At 36.0% G+C, this 24,603-nt stretch overlaps 2 protein-coding genes across 2 annotated transcripts; both read right to left on the minus strand.

Moving 5' to 3' along the window:
* Positions 1–852: 852 nt before the first annotated feature.
* LOC149424416 (uncharacterized) lies at positions 853–8,316 on the minus strand. Its single transcript, XM_089631344.1, has 3 exons — positions 8,168–8,316; positions 1,740–3,154; positions 853–1,214 (listed from the first exon to the last, which is right to left on the minus strand). The coding sequence occupies exons 2-3, from the start codon at positions 3,138–3,140 to the stop codon at positions 903–905; spliced, it is 1,713 nt and encodes a 570-aa protein (XP_089487470.1). The 5' UTR covers positions 3,141–3,154; positions 8,168–8,316; the 3' UTR covers positions 853–902.
* Positions 8,317–12,146: 3,830 nt separating this feature from the next.
* LOC149424417 (reticulocalbin-2) lies at positions 12,147–24,319 on the minus strand. Its single transcript, XM_089651540.1, has 6 exons — positions 23,782–24,319; positions 23,236–23,383; positions 21,338–21,488; positions 20,948–21,146; positions 14,882–15,005; positions 12,147–14,458 (listed from the first exon to the last, which is right to left on the minus strand). Exons 1-6 carry the CDS (start codon positions 23,969–23,971, stop codon positions 14,290–14,292), a joined length of 981 nt encoding a protein of 326 aa, XP_089507666.1. The 5' UTR covers positions 23,972–24,319; the 3' UTR covers positions 12,147–14,289.
* Positions 24,320–24,603: the final 284 nt, after the last annotated feature.

Below are 24,603 nucleotides of genomic sequence, written 5' to 3' on the forward strand. Positions count from 1 at the left end.
TTTGGCATTTTATTTCAAATTTGCTAAAACGTTTTCATCGATCGTTTTTCATAATATGCCAAATTTAAGAACATAAAAATATGGGATAAACGACGAAGTCTAGGTGAATTCAATGGCTTTAAAACGCAGTAAGCACTTCATATGTTTCCATATTAATATTTTTAGGTATGATATTAATTAAATAATATGGTAAATGAATTATAAAGCAGTTATTCTCAATGTGTGAGGTGTTAATTAACTTAACAGCTTATAACCTATTATTTTTTTGCATTGCTTGTATGTCTTGCATTTTCATTTTATATTATTTTATTTCTCTTTTTTTTAACTTAATCAATGAATTTGGTCACACCTAGTGAGGTAGGTAATGTAAAACATACAATTACATTATATAGATAAATTATATTTCAATAAATGCCGATTTAGTTGGGAATTGTTAACGAATAATGGTGACAAAGGTTTATGAATGATTAACTGGAGGTTAAAATTATAAATTATGTTGTGTTATTTGAAAAAACAGGTCAAATAGACAATACCTAGATAGTTCAGAGAATTTAAACTTGAATATTAACTTTGAATTTGGTGAATTGTTTAACTTATGTGAAACAACTGGACTTAGTATTTATCTGTGTCCCATTCATAACATAACCTCAACTGAAAAAATAAAAAAATTCTGTTTATGGATGGAAATTTTTTGTAGGGAAAACTTTATATGAATCTGTAAATTTTAAGTTAAAGTTACAAATTAATAATGAGGATCCAATGCGGGGTGGAAATGTTGTAAAACGCAATTTGTAATAAGTAATTTAAATGTAAGAATCAGGATAGGAAGAAAAAACATAACATATATAACATTAAAAAAATATATATTTTGGTAAATAGGTACTGTGTTCGTTCTGCAACAATTAATGACAATTTTGACAGTGAGGGGCGCACTTGACTCCGCCGACACCGCAGCGACAGCCGCCGGAGGTGTCCCCAGCCCCGTTGGGCCCCCACCTGCGGCCCTGGGTGGCCCAGCACAGGTCCGTCACGCACTTGATGCAAGTCAAGAAGTCGCAGCCGACATCCTTCATGATGACCTCCTGGCACGTGGGGCACTGCATCGCCTTGTTGGTGGCAAGCATCTCACGGAGGTATTCGACACCGTGCCCGGTGGGATTATCCTGTGTTTTCACAAAATCTGCACAAGTCAGGGTCGCTGGATTATGAAGACCCTGTAAATAAACGCAAATCTGTTGCAGTTTCTCGAGCTACTATTTTCAAAAAAATAAATGAATATGTGAAGAAAAATAGTTTTTTGTTGATGGCTTGATTGAAGTAAACCAATTAATTTCTGTAAGTCGTGTTTGCATGACTATGCTTTCTGTGCAAATTGGACCATAGAAATCTAAATCATCGAAATTTATGAAAATTAAGATACCATATTTTTCAATTATTTAATACCAAAAATATTCCGAAATAGATATAGTGGCATCTCACGCAAATCTGAGTAGCGAAACTAGTTAAAATGTAATAAAATAAAATGTAATGAACATAGGCCAGAGACCATGGAATACTAGTGAACGTATGTCTCTAATGAATTTACGACGCGAAAGTAGGATACAAAAAGCCTGTTTGCGTGTTAAGTGTCTCTTCCATTTTGACCATTACCAGTTGTACGTTATTTAACATTTTATTTTACCTTCTATTTATAAATAACTTTCATTATGTAAAATAGTATCAAAATATAGTTTACGCACCTTACACAAAATACAATTTACTTTCGAACAAGCTGTACACACGAAGGAGTTGTTGACATAGTAGTTATCGTCGATGTAGAACCATTGATTACAGTTTTCATTTCGACACTGGGTTGCTTCCATTTCCCTAAGCAGCGTGATGTTTATGTATGTGTCTTGAAATTTGTCCCAAATATCCATGCTGACGATTAATCTTATTTCTGTGTGATCGATAGTTTTGTCACAGCTCAAATCGCCATCATCATAGGGACACTGAATTCGTACATTATTAGTGGTTTCAACAATAGACGAAATACATTCTTTACAAAATTTGTGAAGACACGCAGATAGGACATATCCCATTTTTGGTTCACATGTGTTAAAACACACAGCACACTCGAACTCCGTTAGGTTTTCTCCTGGCTTTTCTTTATCGTCGTCATCATCATCCTGTTTTTCTTCAACCTTTGCAGGCTTGTTTAGTTCTTTCAAATAATCTTCGCTTGAAAAGTATTCATTAATTGTGCCCGGCAGTACAATTTGTCCGCAGACTTTTTGTCCATCTTTGAATGGGCATTCGAATACCCCATCTTCACCGTTTTCAAAGCGGGTGGTCTTGCATGGTCTACAAAATGTGTGGTGGCATTCCGTAAGGACGATCCCAGATGTAATTTCATTCATGGCCAGACACACGGCACACTGGAACTCTTTTACGTTTTCCGCTGCCTTATCGATTACGTCTTCTTTGTTGTCATCTTCTTCTACGCTTTTAGCATCATCTAACATATTATCTTCAAGCTTGGTAGATTTACCTAGCTCAGTAAAATAATCTTCGCTCGAAACGTACTCTTTAATTGTGTCAGGAAATAAATTTTGTCCACAAATGTTTTCTCCGTCATTGAACGGACATACCACTACCTCATTGTTGACGGTTTTCAAATGGGTTGTCATACACGTCTTACAAAATGTGTGATGGCATTCAGTAAGGAAGATTCCATCTGCAATTTCACATATGGCCAGACACATTATACACTTCAACTCTCTTTCGTTTTCTCCCGGCTTTACATCGTCTTCTTTGTCATTATTTTCATTTTCTTTTTCAATACCATTCTCATGTTTGTCTTCAGTTTCAGTTTCATCCGGTTTGTGTTCAATTTTGGAAAAGTTAGTTAGTTCTTCGATATAATCTTCACACGCAAAATATTCTTTAATTGTGTTCGTCAGTACAATTTGTCCGCAAATGTTTTGTCCGTCTTTGAATGGACATTCGAAAGTATCATCAACACTATTTTGAAAGCGGGTTGTTGTGCATGGTCTACAGAATATGTGACGGCATTCCGTGAGAACGATTCCAGCCGAAATTTCACATACGGCCAAACAACCCTCACACTTGAACGCTTCTTGTTCAGTCCCTTCAGCCATGCTTCGGTAGTATCCTAAAATTTAAAAATAAAAATATTACATGATGTATAATTAGATTAAAAAATAAATAGTAATACCGAAATACGATACAACACCGCCATTTTGTAAATAACGCACCATTAGTGTGTATCGATCGCAAATCCTTTTCAGACACGAGCTTTATTAACAAACAGTTTTATTTTTTATTGTAATAATATGATTAAGGGTAACATATTAAGAGGATTTGAAAAAGTATATTTTTTATTAATCAATTTTGCTGGGAAAAGCAAGTGCGCACTGAGTCTCAACAGTGCCAAAATAAGATATCGGTAGAACAAAATATTTATACAACAAAAATCATTGATTATTTGCGATGAAATTTAAAAAAGGATGATATTCAATATAAAACAGTTTGATAAGTATAAAGGGGATTTTAAAACTTCTTATAGAAAACTATAACAATCAGAAACTGATTTTTTCAACGGTTAATTGAAACAAATAGGTACTATCTCACAGACATAGGAATTAATAGACGAGAAGATAAAGGCGAGGGGTAAAATCAACTGTTGAAGAACGAAGGGAGTGAAGCTGACTGTGATTCGTCAATAAATCAATCTGACAGTAAATAGGCATCTCGCAATATAATATCACCATTTACTTCTTAAAAGTAAAATCTGCTTTGGAATGAATAGACATTTTTACATGGGAGCGCAAATTACTCGCCACGTTATGAACAAATTTGCGAAGTCCAAATTCGACAAAAAAATTCGGTTCATTTTCAGAGTCGAATATTTCGTTTAAGTATTTAGTTAAGACACTTTTATAAATGTTCATAATTTACTTCCCAGCAACCAACCAGCTTTGTGTTTCGCGTCCAGACGTTTCTCGATGTGATAGTAACAACTGATTCATATTATACGATGTGAATATGCTTAAAATAAAGTAAAATAATGCTTATATATGGAATGTAATACGACAATTGGGTTTATTCTCTTTTTCACATCTATTTTTACAAGTTTTCATAGTACAAGTCAACATTTTGCGGTGTTATTTCGTAAAATGAACCGATGATGCCTCGACCATAGTTCGCACAAGAATGATGACGTCACGTTTTCAAATTTCACTTGAGGCCATATGCGAGCCCAGCCGGCTCAATGGAACCGGTATGGGGAGTGGGGATAATACGCTTTTAATCACTTAGGGCAGGTCTACTAATATTCATATGTCTATGTACTATCTACAATGATTAGGTTCCTCGCCACAAGTAGGTATCATGCAGATTGTGGGGATATTTACAAAAAAAATCCTTATTAAGCTTGCATGAAAATCCCCGTCGGTGGCATTTATGTTTACTCGGGAGATATTTTCAATTTGTATGTATATTTCATGCGACTAATTATTGCTTATAATAATTTGTTATCCTTTGTGCTATGCATAAAAAAACTTGTCTTATAAACATTAGTTTATCATTAAAAAATAGTAATTAATAAATTATAATCTATGCTTATGACATATTGTTTAATGATTGTGTGCTAAGCTCGTCATAACAACTAAGTGAGGTTCAAGAGAAACGCGTATACCGCCCTAATTCAACATTTTTTTATTAAAGTTATTGCTATACGTATATTATAAATATGAAACTAACATAAATCTTTAGATCTCTAAAACATAAACTAAATAAAGATTCACTCAGAATGACATACTTTGCTTTATGCCAATCAATTATACAATATGTCACTATAGGTTTGGGTGAAACTTATAAAAAAAACATAAAACCGATTTACATAGCACAAAAATTAATATTAAGAGGAAGCTTCAGCCTAAAAATGTGTATATTCTTGGTGTACCTTATATTGTTGGTAAAAGGCATTAAAATCGCTTGACAAACGGAGTCTAGAAACGTTCGATTTCAAGCAAATAACTGGTTTTTATTTATTTTGTAAATAATTTTATTAGAAAACAAAAAATTTAATCAATTGAAACTGTCACAGATAATTTTAGCTATAATAGAGTATTTTTCAAAAGTTGTTTTATTTATGCATTCATACATTTCTTTTTAAAAAATATTTTTTTTTAGTAGCTTGCATTTATATTTTTTATTGAGTAATAAATTTATTTGTATTCTACTCAAACGAAGCGATAGGAAAACCTTCAATTTATCTACAGCATATTTTTTTGTATTCATAATGTACACCAATTAGTTATAAAGATGAATCAAAATAGTGATTCTGCATTAAACTTCGCCTTAAAACCGATTCCATTTCAACCGTACACATACTCATCAGAACTTCTGTTTAAAGAAAAGTCAGAAAACTAAATACATTATACTTCTACCATGCAACATTACAAATTTATACACATAATATTCTAAATAAAAGTCCACCATTTAAAAACAATAGATTACTCAGACAATCTTCAATGGGGCAATTTAACTATAAATATCTTGGAGAATTTTGATTAAATAATAACATTTAAGATCTTAAACTTCATGTTGAAAAACACACTAAATATATAAACTGAATACTTCTGCACATAAATAAAAAATAACGAACAAAATGAAACATCCCTTGGTTCCTCTTATGAATAAAATTGGTGAAATGATTTATATATTTTCTGTAAGTTATTTTTTTTAATAAACATTCAATAATTAAAAATCCAAACCATGATCAAAAAAAATCATAAACTAGCAGCGCCCATCCAAAATGCAAAAACGTGATTTATATAGCGGTACCTGGCGATGAGAATCGATCCAGTACTCAATTAATACATTTAGCACTTCAAAAATGAACTATTTCTTTCCCTCCTTCGATTCCAAAAAACAAGAAAAAACTTTGATTCAACTTAATCACAATATGAAACGACAATTTCAGTTGTCGGAGATGGAAAATAGTGCAATTGAATAGCTCCGTGGCTGAGGGGTAAGGCTCTCCAGCAAGCAACAGCTGGAGGTCGCGGGTTCAATTCCCGGCGTGCGCAAGTTGCGGTACGTTCCAGGGTGGAAGATACTCTCAGTATTGCCATTGTGTAAGACCACCATACAGAAGTGAAACTTTGCTTGAAATGGTTTTGGCCGTGTTTGGCGACCAGATCTGAAAAATTAGGTACTTCCCCACCTTTCCTTCCCAATCTCCTTCCAACATACCCCAATTGGGAATGCCATAGTCTCACTGGTTCCAGACGATTAGGAGCATTTGGGATTTTTGTGTGATTTCACATTGAAAAAAGAACTTCATTCAAATCAAAAAATATATATTTTACTCCATTAGTACGGCGTTCATATGTTATGTTGGTAGAACCTTAACCTATAAGAATTAATAATAAGTTAGGTTTTTACTATATTTCTTTTTACTTTTTCAATTGAACCCAAACTAAGAACTAACTATTTAAAAAAAAGATTTTTTGGTTCGTGGTTTGGCTTTCTTAAAAAGAAACATTGTTTTTGGTAATGCGTATTATCTAAGTGTGGTAGTCGTAAGTAAAGTTTTAACCTTTTAACAAAACTTTCTTATTGGGGTGTATCATGAAAGAAAAGTCCGTAGAGTGTATGTACATTATGGCATAAAAATATATATTCATACAGATCAACAGGCGCTGATTCTGAATACATACTTTTATTATACTCATATATTTACGTAGAATTTTTAAATGGTCATTTAAAAAATAATAAAATACCATCCCATTGAAAAACACCGTTTGGTTGCTGTCAGTTTCATCACAACCAGTCTATGTGAGCAATATATATATGGTAAATATTGTCTGTAACATGGGTGGCCAACCTTTTCAGCAGCCGGGCCAGATTTTACGAATGAGATTTCCTACCGGGCCGTACTAGAGGTGAGTCGTACTAACTCTTCTTGGTACTTGGAAAAACTGGTACAAGTATGAATGGTATTGGGGTATTTCTCACTCGGTGCCGGATACCCCAAAATATTTTTCCTGATTAAAAAAAAACCATTTGGTGGGGGAGGGTAGCTAGAGAATTCCCTGTCGAAAAATTCCCCACATTTGTTTCATGTCCTCCGGTGCATTTGCTTTGCGGATAATCCGTATTTCGGTTAGAGAGAACACTCTTCTCAGCGTCTTGCGGCTGGCGAGTATGACGTATACGGGACGCAAAAAATGTCCAAGACTTGAAAGACTCCCAGAACTCGAAAGAAGCGCAATACTCCCCAGACGCGCAATACTGATAGTAAAATGATTCACTTATACCTCCAGCTTTACACTCATGTGCTTTAACGCATTCTTTATATGTTCCTACGATCCTACGCGCTTTTGCAAACATTACATTTACATTGGTACTTAAATTATTTATGCATCACATACTTAGCCCACATCGATAGATATACCCATTTTCAGGGTTGCCAATTCGTGGGGAATTCCCCAAATTGCGGGGAATTTCTAAGATTTTGTAAGAATTGAGTATTTTGCGGGGAGAACCTTTTTGAGGGGAAAATGATGATATTCTGAGCATTTAATGATTATCGAACAACATTGGAAAATAATATTTACAAAATTGTGAGAATGTGCAATAATTTCATTTACTTTCGCAGGAAATTCAAATTCTATTTTAAGCCTGAACGAAAGACAAAATCCGAAAATGACTAGATAAAAAATGCCAATTTCAATAGAATTTTGTTTCATTTTGAAGGTAAAGGAACTTATGGGGAAAATGTGGTGAATTTTTTGAACAATTGTGGCTATTTTAGAACCTATGCATTGGCAACCCTGTCCATTTTGCGTACAGCGCACATTCGATCATTCACGCCAACATTCACACACAAAATGTTTAGGGGGTTCCTGACATTCTGCGATATTTATTTCACGAACCTAAAAAGGAACTGGACGGAGCTATTATAGAACAATTGAAGGCACGGGGCGAGGGAGAAGATTCTCGATTGCAAAGACCATTACAATCACCGTTTCACTCAGCCAATACGATGTTTATTAAAAACATAAGAAAATTAAATATACACAAAAATAAATTCATTCGCTAAGCGGCTAAGCAAAGAGTATTATTACAACTTTCGAAAGATTAGGTAGGTACTTACCTATGTACCGTGCGCTTTCCGACTTTTGTATAAATAAATAATATAGCTCTAAGGCGAGTTGGCGTGTCACCACTTATCGGCGTTTTTTTCACAGCGTTACCAGCGTTAGTCTCGACAAAAGTTAGGTATTTTTAATAATATTGGTAATTTGCCTTTTGTAACAACAAAAACACTGGCTTGAACGTCTGTCTTCCCGCGGACGCGGTATATCACTGAATAAATAATACACGATCTGAATCTGATCGCTGAATGCCGAATGTCAGGATGCGATATTATATTAGTGTGTGGGTGTGTAATAATGACTAGATGGCGCTAACGAGTGATTTTATTCAAACTGCATTACAATCTACAATAATGACTCATCTCGACGGCAGTCACCGCGGGACTTTCCCAGAAAAAATATTTATCTTCAAGTTTCGAAAATAAATAATAAAAAAACATCGATAAGGAAAAGCTATGTGGGCACACATTTAATAGGTCTAGAAACGTATTATCTTGAAATATTATCTGCTTCATTTAATATTTATTTATTACACGCCCTAGTGGGCTTATGAATTATATTTTACAAGTGGTTTGTATCACTGAATTGTTGTAAATACTTTTTATTAAAACATAAACATAAATGAAAAAAAGTAAACAGCAAAAACATAAAATACATTGGTAAAAATGTGAACAGAAACTAAAAACAAAAATAAAAGCTAATAAATCACACCAACGACGTCCTCGTATAATAAATAACACTCACCGGTTCTGATGTTTAATATAACAAAAATAATAAAAGGTCTAATAACATAGGTCTATTTTGTGTCTAGAAATATAAAAGTAATGGAATAAACACCCTTTTTATTGAGTATTTTTAAGGTGAAATATATTTCCTTGTGAATACTACATGTATATATATACTATGAACGGAATGCATTTTTTATTCTATATACTACATCTGCCCTGGTAATGCTAGAGGAAGAGCAACACGGTTAAGCAAACTAAAATTAACACAATTTTGCTGTGTAGTTAAAATTCTCATTATATTTGGAAAGTTTTGAAAATCTACTTTTTAGGGCTCTCAATAATTCTTGAATATTGCCTTATTTCTTGCTTACAATGTTGAGATTTTCCAGTCTCCTCCCATAGAAAAGTGAAATTCAATAAGGATTTTTTTCACTTCATATATTGTTCAGCAAATTATTTCATGCAGAAAACAAATTTTAGATAATTTTGACACTTTTAGACCCTCAAATTTAATTTTTTTAAATGAATGTCTATTAGGTACCTTCCTTTTTCTTTTGAAGGTAGTGGGGAGGGGAAGAAGAAGGGACAAAGGACGGTGGAGTACCTGGCTATTCAGATCTGTTCACCATACACGGCCAAAGCCATTTCAAGCAATGTTTCAATTCTGAATGGTGGTCTTACACCAGAGTGATTCTGGGACTATTATGGACTCTATTGTGAAGGGGGACGATACAAAGGGTGTATCACTATGCCACAGAATCCAAAAGACAATCACTTTAGTGGCGTCATTCATCTTCCCTTGCCGCCAAAAAGTTCAAGACGACCAATTCAGCTGAAATATAATAATGGCATCTGTTTTCTGGGACCGAAGGGGTCCTTTGGTAGATTTTATGCCTAAAGGGACTACCATTAATACATAGGCTTACTGCAATACATAAAAGATCCATTCAGATCCGCAGAAGGGGAATGCTGACCCGGGAAGTCAGCATCCTGTATGACAACACCAGGCCCCACACCGCGCAAGTTTCACAGGAGCTGCTGGCATTGTTTGGATGGGATATTGTCACCCACCCCTCCTACTCACCAGATTTGGCACCTTCGGACTATCACCTTTTTATCTACAGACTATCGAAATTTATTGAAAAACATGTTCTCTTGGATCTGCTCATCATCAGAAACTAAATTCGTGGGAAAGTGTGGGACTTTTCAGAGCTACCAGAAGTTTCAAAAAGTTTATGAATGCGGTATTGTATAAATTAATCATTCTAATAAAACTGTAAAACATCACTAATAATTAGTAATTTAATAAACGGTACGTTAAAAAATTTATTACTTGCAAGTATTGATTTGGTCGATGCTTGTACGGCATTTTCCGGTTAGGATTTTAAGGCAATCAGTATTTTTAAATACATCTATCAATACGAAAAATATATCAGTCCTATCCGATTGTAGGAAGGTTTAATACTCAATCAAGCCAATTTGGTTTTTTTTACAGTTTTAAAACAGATGCATTATAAACAACTTTCTTTTTAAATGACAAATTCAGTAGTGCACCGTGAGTCTAGAATCGAGCGCCATGCTTTGTACATTGGAGGGGACCCACCACTTTCCCAACGGCTGTGAGGAAACTGATTGTTTAACTTCCTTAGCCATGACAGGACTCAATTTTTTTATAAAAGGGAAACTACGTTTATTTTTAAAACTAGGGTTAGGTCCAGAAAGACCCCCCAGCATCCCTGCAGTAAGAAAGAAAAATGTATGCATACTTACATTTATAATACCACAAAATAAATAGATGTGTTCGCCTGATGGTTCAGAATCTAAAGTGAAATAATAAAGAAAGAAAACAATATTTACACAATCCTGGCGAGAATGAGCGTGGTGAGCAGCCTGGCTGCAATGAGCCCAAGAATGGTCCCTGCATTAAGACCCTTAGTCGGATTCCCGAGGGGTGGAGGAGATACTCCCAAAGATTTGTACACTGAAGCGACGGATTAGGTTATCTTACTCTTACACACTCAGTTATTACACATCCGTCTAGCTCTAGCGACCGTTTTACCAGCCATCGAGCTATTATTATTCTTGTTTTTTGGACATTTCTGTTAGTCCTCTGTGCATTCTAGCAACAGTCACATGTGTTTCTGTTCATCACGGGTGATCCCAGCCCTGTTGTGTATTGTTAAAACTATTTAAACGCAATTTCTAAACGCCATTTACTAATGGGTCATTTAGGAAAATACAACTTTTATCAGTAGTGACATTTTGCAAATTATGTGATAACCACTCAAGCAATAACTTAAATGAATTTATTTTGAATTTCCCGCTATCAGCCAATAAGTTTAGTCGTTAGCTTGATTATTGTTTTTATTTCTATAGAATACCAAAAGGATAATGATCTGTACCGTGAAGCTGTGTGTAAAGGTAATTTTAAATTATTTTATAAAAATTGAATATCTGTTTACAATTCTGTGACCATAGACAAAATACCGAAATAGTAATATTCAATATTGACCAAAAAAGCACAAGTCAGGGCAATTTCGGTAAGGGGCCGTTCAAGTATTACGTAAGCAGATTTATTACAATTATTTACCCCCTCTTCCCCCTTGTCACCAAAAGTAAGCAAAGCTCTTACCCCCCCCCCCCTCCCATGCTTACGTAAAAATTGGTACCTATATGCATTTTTCTGTTAATGTATTCTGTTTTTTTTTTATTGATTCTTAAGCAGCACTTATAAAATAGACTTAGGATAGAGGACTTTAATGCACATAATATTCATTTAAACAAACTAAGCGAGTACCTAAGCGTATTAATTATTTGTGGGAATCCCCGAATATGTAGGTATTCGGTTTTCAAACATAGACAATGTGTGGGTTGCCAATGTGTAAAAAAAAATAACTACTGCTGAGCAGTGCTGACGTAATCACTATCTCGACCCCCCCACCCCCCCATGTCTATGTTTATAAATTTAATGATTTAAAAATAAATAAATAATAAAACCTAAAAATGTGGAATAGTCAGTGAAATATAGGCGGATTGATTGGCTTTAAAACAAAGTAAGCAGTTTACATGTTTCCGTATTAATATTCAGAGTATTATTTATTGCTTGAGATTGGTGGGTTAATCAATTAAATTAAGAAAAAGGACAGGTTGTTGTTGAAACAACCCGTCCTTACTGTTCTATTTGTGAAATATGCATAATTTATTTTAAATTCTTATCACATACATAAATAATACACTCTTCTGTTATGTATTTTCAATTACTTAAATTTTATTGCCTTTATCGTGCCATGTGTTCCTAGGACTTACCAGATTTCTTCCATCCATATCAGGTCATGGTATTTTCCTGATACTTCATTCTCAGTAACAATATTTATTGTATTTTATAAAGAATGCATTTATTTCATGATTAAATGATTTACACTATAAATACATACAAACAATGCTGACATAATAGTACATACAAGACTCAGTAAGCATTGCAATTATACATAATTTTAAACAATGTACAGGTAACGTTAAATGCATTGTACATTCTTAATTTATTTTAATGTGTAATATTATTATCATGAAAAGATCAATTAATAAATTATAAATAAATCAGATCATAGATCTGTACTTTAAAGCTGAAAGTTCAGAAGTTACATTTCCTAAATTGTTGAGGAGAGGTTTGAGGTTTTTTTTTTTAAACTAACTAACCATCCCGCCGTTTCTCCGCAGGGGTAGGCAGAGAGGCCTCATTCACATTCATACATACTCTTCTATTATTCTGACTCTTCACATGGCCCGACTCAAGTATCTGATTCACTTGGTCGTGCCATGTTTTCCTCAGGCGTCCCCGACTTCTGCTACCATTCACATTTGCATCATATATTCTCCTTACACTCCTTTCTTCGCTCATTTGCCCTACATGCCCAAACCATCTAAGCGTCCCTTTCTTGATATTACTCATTACTCTTACATCAGCCTTGCACTCTTTGCAGATCTCCACATTTCTGACACAATCATTCATGGTTTTACCACACACACGCCTCAGGGATCTCATTTCTACAGCATTCAGTCTACTTGCATCCCTTCTCTGCCAGTTCCATGCCTTACTTCCATACATCAGGGTAGATACCAGCATTTCATTGTGGACTTTAAAATAATGATTTTTTTTTACAGTTTTAAATAGAAGTAAAAGTCCAAATTTGAACTATTTTTATAGGCAGAACTTTTCTTTAAAAAAATGGGGTGCAATAATATTATTTGTCTGTGTAATTATATATTATCTGGGACTTCAGCATCTTTTGCGCTAAGCTATTTGGTATAATTATCTCCTTGTTGGATTTGGAAACAAACAATTCACACATCTTTCAGGCATGTTCACTCTACAAATATTTCTTCTGGACTTTTGAACTTTTAAATTCTCAAGTCTGGTTTTAGTAAAGACTTGAAAGTAAGAAAATTAATGGACCACAGTATATTCAGCTCTATCATTTACACTAGAAATGATAAACCGGAGGACTCCAGTGCTTTCAGCGTTAAAAGTGTTTGTTTTAGTTTTAGTATTACAATGAAATTGGAATTGTTAACAAAATGTAACTTCCGCACTTTCAGCTCAAAGGTACGGAGAATATGGCTTATTACAAATTTAACATAAGACATGCATAATATATTATTGATTTTAATATAAATAATTATCACACTGTATAAAAATAGTGACAACGATTTAAAAAAACACGTAGTCCCCTGCTGCAGTTGAAAGTTTGAATAAAATTAATCTAAAAACTACATGGGAATGAAAATACGCAACAAAAAAAAAAAAAAACAAACAAAAATTGATCTCAATTAGAATCTCAAAATATGCAAAAAAAAGACTAGAATATTATGAGAGGAACCCTAACTGCAATTGGAAGGTAAAATAAAGACCATAGTTCCAAAACACTTTAAATGGTAATGCAATTTATGAGGGTAAAAGGTTCAAAGATGCAAAACATGTATAAATAAGTATAAGATTAAATGACAACATAATGAGACAAAATGAGATTAATTATTTTCATAAATACTTATAACTTCTCAGCGATACGAAATAATATACTTTAATGTTACATATTACAACATCATTTTAATAAGTAGAATAGGAAATAATAAATGATATGCAAATTGGTAGTACACACTAATATTATAATGATAGTACAAAAATTCCAAAATATTACATCAAAGCCGTGTTTATCAGTCAAAGAATGATAAATAAAATAAATAAAAATAATAAGCTATAGGAACTCGTTGAGATGTTTTGTGAGATTTTAAAATAAAACGTTGAACAAACAAAATAAGATATTGATTTAGAACAACAAAAAACGATTGAATAAATGTGAATATTTATGGTTTATACAAACAAATAAATAATGTATTCAAAGTTCATCATCGAAATGAGATCCTAAAAGATGGTCCCCATAGTCAGTGGCTTCACTGCCTACAAAAACATCGTGATGATCAATTATCTCATCAAATGACAGCTTCAAGTCATGGTCATCATCAGAAGACACAAACAGGTGCTCAACCTCATCATCAGCAATGTTACTGAAAATAGAAAGCATTACTTATAAGGGATTGTCAATGATTATAAATTTAAGCCCTGTACATTTAATTGTAATTAATCTGATCTTTTTCACAACGGTCGCCAAATCAGTTCAGGGACCCATTGCTCTAACACAGTGCCTCCAGGTGTCTCCGTCCTGTGCTACTTCTCCTACTCCTCTGTCCATCACAGGCCCAACACCTCCTCTGGAGTTATGGGATGAGGTGTTTTATATTTTTATCTTATAGAATTGCAATCTATGCATTGTAAATAATTGCAATTGTATTTTATGGAGAAGTCAGCATTCTAAACGTTCTTAGTACATGTCCAAACCATCTCATTTACGAAGTTTCTGTGAAAGAATAGCTGGAGTTCGATGTTAAGCACATCTCGCAAGTGTAACTATAGTTTTCATAATAACTTACTCATTATTTGGTATCATCCATGCCTGTATTTCTTTGCCAGTCAAAAATCCATCAAGGTTCAAGTCATAATCTTGGTCAAACTTATCCTTTTCAGTTGCAACCCATTCTTTGTCATGATCATAGCCTATAAGAGAAAAAAATCACAAACAAAATTATTATCGAAGACTTCAAGAGAAGAACTTTGCCCAAAGGGTGCAAATTGGGTGGCTTTTTTTTATTTTTTATATGACATCTCACAACAGCAACCCTTTCTGTACAGTTTACAGTTTACAGGGGAACTATGTTGCCACCCGGTGGGGCAGAGTTGTAAGGCAGGTTAAGGAAGGGGCTGTAGGAAGGGATTTATCAATGCGGGTCTTGAAGAGGCCTGGATCGTATGAATAAGGAAAAACAGATGCCTGTAGCTCGTTCCACATATGAGCCGACTTTCAAAAACGACCCATTCTTATGAAGCCGACATCAACTACTGTGAATGGGTGTTCCGCTCGTGTGCATCGAGTTTCACTTACGTGCACCGGAGATCAATGCTGCTAGCTCATTAGAGCAGGCTCCATTAACATCAATAATAAAATAGTTTTACCTACCAATAAAACTTGTATTATGTACCTAACCTCATTTAAAACCTTTATTGAGAGAGAAGCATTCTCAAATTCCCTTTCGCGTGGCACTTTCCCGCTCTTTTTTCAGCACCTTGTGTTGGACAAGTGGTCACCAGATGCTACACAAAAGTAAAGCGTCCCCTATGCGACTTTTGTTTACGGCATTCTTTCTCATTAGTTCTCACCAGGCAGTGATTGCCTAGGTTTTAAATGAGGTTAGGTACATAATATAAGTTTTATTGGTAGGTAAAACTATTTTATTATGTAGCCTGAACCGTCATTTAAAACCTTTATTGAGATCTTGTAATCGACTGGTGACCACTAACGCTAATGTGATACTATTATAATACGTCAAAAAACTGGAATACCTACTCACGTGTTACAGTGGGTGGAATAGGGAGGCTACAGACAATGCCCTATTTACCTCTAGGGGAGTGTTAACTTCCCTTCTGTAGAATTTGGCAAAGGTGTCCCGGCTCCTCCAGTTCCCTCGAGCCAGGATGTCATCCAATCTAAAATTATCCAGCCAGTTAAGTGACGCCACTGCTGCCCGTACACTTCCCGGGGCAGCTGTGATCTTAGCTTCTTCTAGAATTGTTTTGACCCAACGGGCGATGACTGTTCTTGAAGCTGCCTTAACTGCTCCCGATGTAGTGATGAAGAGTTCTGTTAAATTCTGCTTTGTTTCCCTCCGTTCTTTGGAGGTTTCAATCAGTTTCTTAATCCAGTATGCTGGGTCTATATTTGGCTGATTTCCGTTTCTCAACCTCCAACCTGACTGTTGGTATGTAGCAGAGTCAGTTTTGGATCCGAAAACTGGCCATAACGAGACCCCTTCCTCATTTATGAATAGTTTGTCTGGCGAACACTGTAACAAGGTCAGGTCATGCACTCTTCGTCCCGAAGCTAACAAAAGTAAAGTCGCTGCCCTTCTCGAGACTTCAAAGAGACTCAACTTTTTGGGTGGGTTAGCTTCTAACCAGGTCAACACCATTCTGGGATCCCAGATAGGAGGCTTAGACAGTTTAGGATGCCTTAATGCTGCGGCTTTGAGAACTTGTCTGACTAGAGGGTGTGAGCTTAGGTTTCCTTCTTCCGGGCTACTGAAAGTTGTTACTACCGATTTATGGAGTCGAATTGTGCTGGGAGAGAAATTGTCTTCTAAACTAAGATCTGTTAAAAATCTTGCCAGGTTACTTCCTGTAGGGACATTCGGGTTTACCCCGTGATTTAATGCCCACTTTTGCCACCTAAGCCATGCCGGTTTATATGTTTTAAGTGTGGATTCTCTCCAACCTGACTTTAAAAATTCTTTCTGTTTGTCCGACCAATCTGTTAATGACTGACTCCACCCCGGCACTTCCACACCTCCAAAATAAAATCCTCTACTTGTGGAGGGGGTTTCAAGGTTCTGGTGTCTATCAGCACTTCTGTCAGGTTCATTATGGTGAAAGGAGGGCTCGTCGCTCGACTTTTCAAGTCTGGTCTCCAGAATACTTTCTTCCATCTCGGGGCTACAATCAGGTATAGGCCCTTGGCCCGGTTGAGGTGTGCGAGAACTCTCGGCATGAGGCATGGAGGGGGGAACACCCAAGCTAGAGGAAAATCCCACTCTCGAGTCCAAGCGTTGACAAAACTTGCCTCTTTGTCGAATACATTTAGGGACACATAATCTTCTACAACGTGAGCTGTCTCCGATGCAAACAGGTCTATAGTTGGTCTCCCCCATTTTGCAAAAATCAATTTTGTTGCTGCTGGTAAAAGATGCCACTCCGGAGGTTCGCGTTTTCTGGAGAGTTGATCTGCCACCTCGTTGAACCTTCCTGGTAGGTAGTGGGCAGACAGTGAAATGCGATACGTGTCTGTCATCTGAAGGACTTGACGAGTCGCTTCGAGCAATGTCTTGGATCGTGTGCCGCCTTCGTTGCGAAGGTACGCAACCACCGATTTGTTGCTGGATCAGGAGACCCGAGTCTGACAGCTCTGGCCCGTGAGGAGTAAGTGCTGCCAGCACGGCGAGCATTTCCTTGACATTGCTGTGGAGAGGTTGCTGTGTTTGGGACCAAGCTCCACTCAATCTGAGGTCGTCTAGCTGCGCACCCCATCCCCAGTCCGAGGCGTCGGTCGTGAGGGAATGACGAATCACTGCTTGATGCATTGGTGACCACGTCTGCAGGGACCTGCTCCACCATCTCAGCTCCTCTATCGCTGTTCGAGGAATGGGATGGAGTCGTCTCGGTTTGAATGCAGGCAGCTTGCGACTGGCACACTGTAACATGCGAAGGTTAAGCCTGCCTCTATGAATGGCGAAACTAGCAAAATGGAGGGTACCCAAGAGGCTCTGGGCCTGCTCAAGTGACCACCTTCCTAGATTAATGTATTGTTTCAGTAAATTTGTTATTTTCGCTATTTTAGTTTGCGGGAGGCCTTTTAAGCCGTCCCTTGAATTCCATGAAATTCCCAAATATTCAATTTTCTGAACTGGACACAGAGTGGATTTACTGAATTGTATTATCCACCCAAGAGTTTGTAACATTGAAATAGTTTCGAATGTATGCATTTTCAATATATTTTCATTTTGATGTACTATCAAAAAATCATCCAAGTAAACAATTATTCTGAGACCTTTGTCTCTTAATTTTTGCGCTATCCAATTGGTAAGTGAAGCAAAAACCTTTGGAGCTGAGGCTAGTCCAAAAGGCAAACATGTCATTTGAAGCAGTTCTCCATTAAAAATCAGTCTCAAAAAACGGCGATGATTCTCATGAATTGGAAGATGAAAGTAGGCTTGAGAAAGGTCCACTTTAACCATCCAGTCGCCTGGTTGAATAAATGTTGCAACCTTATTAACATTAATAAGTCTGAATTTGCTAATAGCTAAGAAATTGTTCAAACGACGAAGGTTGAAGACCGGCCTAAATGACCCGTCTTGCTTCGGTATGAGAAACATCCGTGACAGAAAGGAAGGCGATATTGAAGCTGATTCCAATATCTTTTCCTTTTTCATTTTGTCTATTTGTCGTGTCATTTCGTCTGTGATTTGGGTTTTATAAGTTGAGCTTACCGTGTCTGCCACTATACTTAGAGGGGGTTTCTGCCGAAAGGGTAGCTTGTACCCTCGCAACATGGTTAGCAGTGTTGGTGGTGCTTCTAATTCTTCCCATTTGCTTATAAAGTGCTGCAATTGCCCCCCCTGAAACGCCTTCTCCGGATAGTCACAGCCTATCCTTGTTGCCAAAATTCCTTCTTGGTTTGGCTGGTCCCCTCTTGTCCGCACCTCTTGCATCTTGATTAGATCGCCCTCCGCGGGGGGCTTTGTTGTCTCGGAAGGGCTTGTTGTCCCGAAACGTCCTGCTTTCCCGAAAGGGCCTGCTCTCACGAAAAGGCTTCCTCACTGGCACTTTCTTGGGCATCTGCGAGCTGGTTGATGGCTGAGGGTCGAAGCTTGAATGTGGGAAGCATTTATCCAGTCCTCCCATCCGCTGAATCTGGGATTCTAGCTTCATTGGTTCAAAAAGATAACCCGCTGCTGGAGGAATATTTTTGACTGCCTCCCGTACGTAGCGGCTCTTTATCTCGTTAAGGATTGCGTCCCTACGATGCTGGATCGCATTTGCTCTCCTTCCACAGACCATCTGCAGGACATCTTTGGTCACTGTCTGATATTGCGTATCCGGGGCAAATAGCGACTCCACTTTCTTGAAGAGGGAACCTGCTGACAATTCCTTGCCTTCCTCTGCACTCCAGTTTACCAGTTCCTGAAGAGATTTCTTGAGGCACTCATTTTGCTGCAACAGGGCATGGCTTAGTGACCCGCAAAATTTGTCAAGTGACCCCGCGTATTGCTCTGCCTTATTCAAATGCAGAAACTCTCCATTAACCTCCAACTGGTTGAACATGGGGTTGGCCAGGTATTTTCTTACGACCTCCCCATACCTTACTTCGTTCCATTCAGGCGAACCGAAGTGTTGTAAATCTTCGATTTTCTTTACGCGGTTTGCGTCAGCCTTAGGAACTGTAGGTTCCTTACACGTGGTTTCCGCCATCGATAGGTTTAATTCCTTGAATTCATGATTAGGATTTACTAATCCCATCCCTAGCGAAGATCGTGAATTTCTCTCCACGTGTATCTCTTGATCTTCCGATGATGCGTCCTCGTCGGAATCCAAGTTTCTCCTATCTTCGTATGTTTTAGCCGCCATAAAATCCTGAATAAACGAGCTAATGTGCTCCACTTGAGCCGTGAGTTTATCAATGCGATGTTTTTTCGTAGATTTGGTCGATTTCGGCAACTTTCGTTTCGGCTCATTTTGTTTTGGCAAAATGATCTTGTTAACTTCTTCTACCGTCATCTCTACCGAATCGGATGATGACATCTCGGAGCCACTCATTGTTAAATTGGACAAGAAACCAAAACACAAAACACAAGGTACACAAAACACAATGTAAATAAACGAACAACACAAAATGGCCGACGAACTGACGAACTTTTCCGTCGTGTTCACCACGTCTGTTTTAAAAAATACTTCGAACAGCCTCGCTGTTATAATATAATGTATTATCTTGAAATAATTATACACTTAAAATAATTATATACGGGAAAAATCGTTATAAATTCGGAGCTACTTCGCAACGACAACGCCAGCGACGGAATTTAAAACGCTAATGCGAAAGAATGCCGTAAACAAAAGTCGCATAGGGGACGCTTTACTTTTGTGTAGCATCTGGTGACCACTTGTCCAAAGGTGCTGAAAAAAGAGCGGGAAAGTGCCACGCGAAAGGGAATTTGAGAATGCTTCTCTCTCAATAAAGGTTTTAAATGACGGTTCAGGCTACATAATATTTCATTTTGTTTAAATAAAAATTTCCCCAAAACAATTATTTTGAGTTATTTATGATTTGTTAAACATTGATGCGTTTTTTGAGCAAGGTTTACACAAAGAATGATCATGTGAAATATATTTAATTACAGTTTTAAAAAATATTATTGGTCGTCGAAACGAGATTAAAAAAATGTGCCTTGCGGAGGTGAAATAACCCATACATTTGAACGCAGCCTAAAGGTTAAACCCATTCGGTTGTGCACTTCCCCATTGCTTTACAAGGGAATATTATTTATAATAAAATAACTTTTTTTTAATGCCATTAATTATATATATTTTTAATGTAATAACATTGTTTTAAATACCACTTTATTGTATGGTATTTTAGTTTTTATTATTGTGACAGCTGTTTGAGTTAGTTAGGACGGGTTATTTCACAAAATTTGAATGTACAATAAAGTGGTATTAAAAACCAAGTTATTTTATTCTAATTATGTATATCCAAAAAGTGTCTGCTACATTTGAAAATGCTATATTATTTACTTTAAGGCTGAGTTATTATCTTTGGCTTTGTATAAAAGTTCGGTTTGTGCAAAAATAATAATATTGTTTCGAAAATGAATATAAAAATAATATTTTATTACCCTTGTCTCCCAAGAATTCCTGGAAACTGATCTTTCCATCGTAATCCAAGTCCTTTTCTTTGAGTGTTTGTTCTATAATAATTGGGTGCATTTTTGGATAGTCTTCCGGGTTAAAGAACATGACGAATTCTTTAAAGTTAAGAACGCCATCTTTATTTTCATCAACTGCATTAAACATAACCTTGTCTTCTGATATCATCTGAAAAGGTATTGCCTATTTACATGAGAAATAAAATGAATTATGTAATTTAATGAAAATAGAACCTTTCGATTGACGACAAAATAATACTTTTACAAAGTTATGACGATGCCAGTTTCACAAATGTCTGGAGGTTGGAAGAACCAGGCTATTAAAAAAAAACAGGTAGAACTAAAAAAGTATATATTTACAGATTCTTCACTATCACTTTCATCCTCAGGAATACGGTATTCTGACTCCAGGCCATAAGTCTCTGAAATGTATTCTTTCCAAGTGACCAGATCATTTTGGTCAACATCTACTTCTTCAAATTTTTCTTTGGCTTCTTCTTCAGATAATTTCCTGTGAAAAAATAAATTATCCAGTAATCGGCGAACCCGATTCGTATAAATATAAAATTATTGTACGTTTGACAGTGAGTAATGCTCCAGTAGTAAATAAATGCTTTTATAGGAAATTATATGTTAATGTATTGGTAAACCATAGACAGTGTACATATTAATTTATTTTCCTCCAAATTCAGTCTCATTACAGGTTCGCCTAGTGAGGCAGGTTATGTTCAACTTAAATATATCTACTATTATTCTCTCGTTATTACTGTGCGATTATAATTTTTTCTATTACGGTTCATAAATCTAATGTTACCTTTTTAAAAATTTTCTTTATTCAGTGCATTATTTATTACTGTCATTGAGAATTTTTCGACTTGACGACAAAAATAGAATCTAGGCACATGCCCGTGTTATGATGGTAGATTACTATGTGTGTTTAGATTTCTGTTATGTTTTTGATAATAATATATAAATACATCTTACAGCTCCAGTAGCGATAAGAGAATTTTTCAAGCGACATGCATCATTTAATATAGTAATGCTTCACTCGACAATACAATTGTCTAGAGTCAACTGAGGGATTGCCACTGAAACAATCATTCAAATGCGAAATAAATGGTGGTAATCGGACTATTCATTAACATTCTATGGCTAAATGAACGAGACATAATTATTATTTTTTAATTAATTTTTATTTAAGGTAATTAATAGACATCGGATTATATGCACTAACAAAGTGCCAAAATAAGCATGCAAATATGCACTAAAAAAGGCCGAAATATGCACTAAAAACTCTTGATTTGCCCAAAATATGCACAATGCAAAATCAAAAAACCATTTATATTTTTATATATTTTAATTAAAGACCGTACAAAAACAGCGAAATATTCTTATAATTATCCATAGTTTTTGTGACAATATACAACTAAGTATTTTTCCAAATTTTCGAGCTCAAATTTGTGACGTTTGTCACCCAGTATTAATTTGTACGCCGAAAACAACCTCTCTACGTCAACTGACGTCATTGGACAAAATTTAAAATCTGGCGCCATTTCTGGAGATATCTGTTTATGAAGGGTATGACCTGTGCCGTTGATGTAGGCATTAATGTTCTTTATATCTTCAAGACTCGGGTTTTTAAGCAAAATAGAGTCTAACTTTATACGAATCTTTTCTGACATTGAATTAGGAAGGGCGTTGGCGAGTTCGATCATTGTTTCCAGTATTTCTATTGCTTTAATTAGAGGAAGGTTTTTTGATTCCAATTTTTTTATGGTATCTGGTAACTTGTGGAAATGTGTTGAGATGAGGGCGATATTCTGTTTAATGGATGCGTCTTCAAATGCTAGTTTGCTTGAATGAATTGCAATGGCCTCAGAACTGCCCTACGCGTCATCGTCACTTAGCTCCCTATACGTAGATGATACCTCCCGCTATTAAACGAAATATGCACGATTTGGGAAAAAAGGCTGAAATATGCATTAACGTCGTAATTAGAGAGTTATATGCATTTGCATATGCAAATATGCAAATGCATATAATCCGATGTCTAGTAATTAACAACATCATGTGCATTACCCGACTCACTAGACAATATCTGTTCTGAGCCAGGAAATTGTACAAGGACGTTTCTCAGGACATTTATTTTTTATACTGGAATATGTGATTGACTTTGAAAATCAAGTGGTATCAAAAGACAATTTCAACGAATCAAAGAAACCAATTTCCTAGGAATGAGTGAATGCTTTTTGACTTACATGAATGATCGGAGAATCCATGACTTAAGTTCGTCTCTAGTGATAAAATCATCCCCATTAATGTCCATTTTCAAAAGCAGTAAACCCAATCTTCTCTTAGATTCTTCAATAGGCAGTTTGTCATACTCTTCAGCATCTTTTACACTTCCTGGAAAATGGAAAAATTCAGTGAAGATTAATATAATATATACTATATAATTACTATACCCAACCAGTTAGTAACAGAGTGGACAAATGCGTCAGGTTCTCACCTAGTTGTCATAGGTTCAATTCCTCTGCTAGCCAAGTACTCGATTATAGCACAAGCAACATGTTATAATGATGGTAGTAGGAGATTTTCTAATATTGTTAGGTTATTCGTAACCCAGGAATGTTTGTGTGGCTTTTATAAATAATGATAATAAATAAATAGTGGGGCTTTTGGGCAAGTTATGAAATATCAATTTCAGTCAATATCTCAATTTCAAGGCCCCGGGACTAGAGGGGATTTAAAACCATTTAAAACTAACTTTAAGCTAGACGGAGTTGAGGTGGGGCCAAGTTTACCTATGATGGCTTCATGATCGAATTCGGAGTAGTGCTCCCCGTCCTTGATGTGGTTGGAGTCTCTCGGCCTGTAGCCGCCGTCCTCCACCCTCTCCTGGTGAATAGAATGACTGTGGACAGCAGCAGGACTGCATTGGCACCATAACACTTGAGGTATCAAAATAAATAAAATATACCTAAAACCCGACATCACTATTACGCTAAAATACTGATAAATAAAGAACCGCTAGTTTTGACGTGTTTTCTTCAAATTTGAGAAATCAAATTACTTTTAATTAATTAGTTTTATGCCGATCTGTAACTATTTCCTGATATTACAACACATGCCGCGAATTTGATACTCGATTTTTATTGTAGAGGCATTTCAATGGCCAAGTGGCACCAGCACACACCCAAATCTATCCGTGTAATAGCATTACATTAGGAGATTAGCATAAATAAACCAAAACACTCACAAGATTAGTGATAGTTATTTATCGTATAATTTAAAACTATGTAGATAGGTTTATACGGTTTATAACTACTATTGAAATGTCAATTTTTGTTAAGTTTACCAACATTGGTGGACATCTGCCAAAATGTATTTTTACAATTTTTGTCTATGGATGATGAACTGAATTTAAAAGCGGGATTAGACGTTTCAATTTTAGTTGATCAACTTTTTTCGAACGACAAGATTTCTATCTAAAAACTTGATCAACTTTGTTGAAAGGAGGTTCACACTTGTCAAATTGCTTTGGTTAATTAAGTGTCGAGTTGATCAACTAAAAGCGAAACATCTGAACCGTTATTACGGAGGCAAAGAGACACTCAGAAAACTCA

This window comes from Hesperophylax consimilis, chromosome 4, assembly GCF_061612785.1.
Source record: "Hesperophylax consimilis isolate HC1 chromosome 4, BYU_Hcon_1.0, whole genome shotgun sequence".
Classification (NCBI taxonomy): domain Eukaryota; kingdom Metazoa; phylum Arthropoda; class Insecta; order Trichoptera; family Limnephilidae; genus Hesperophylax; species Hesperophylax consimilis.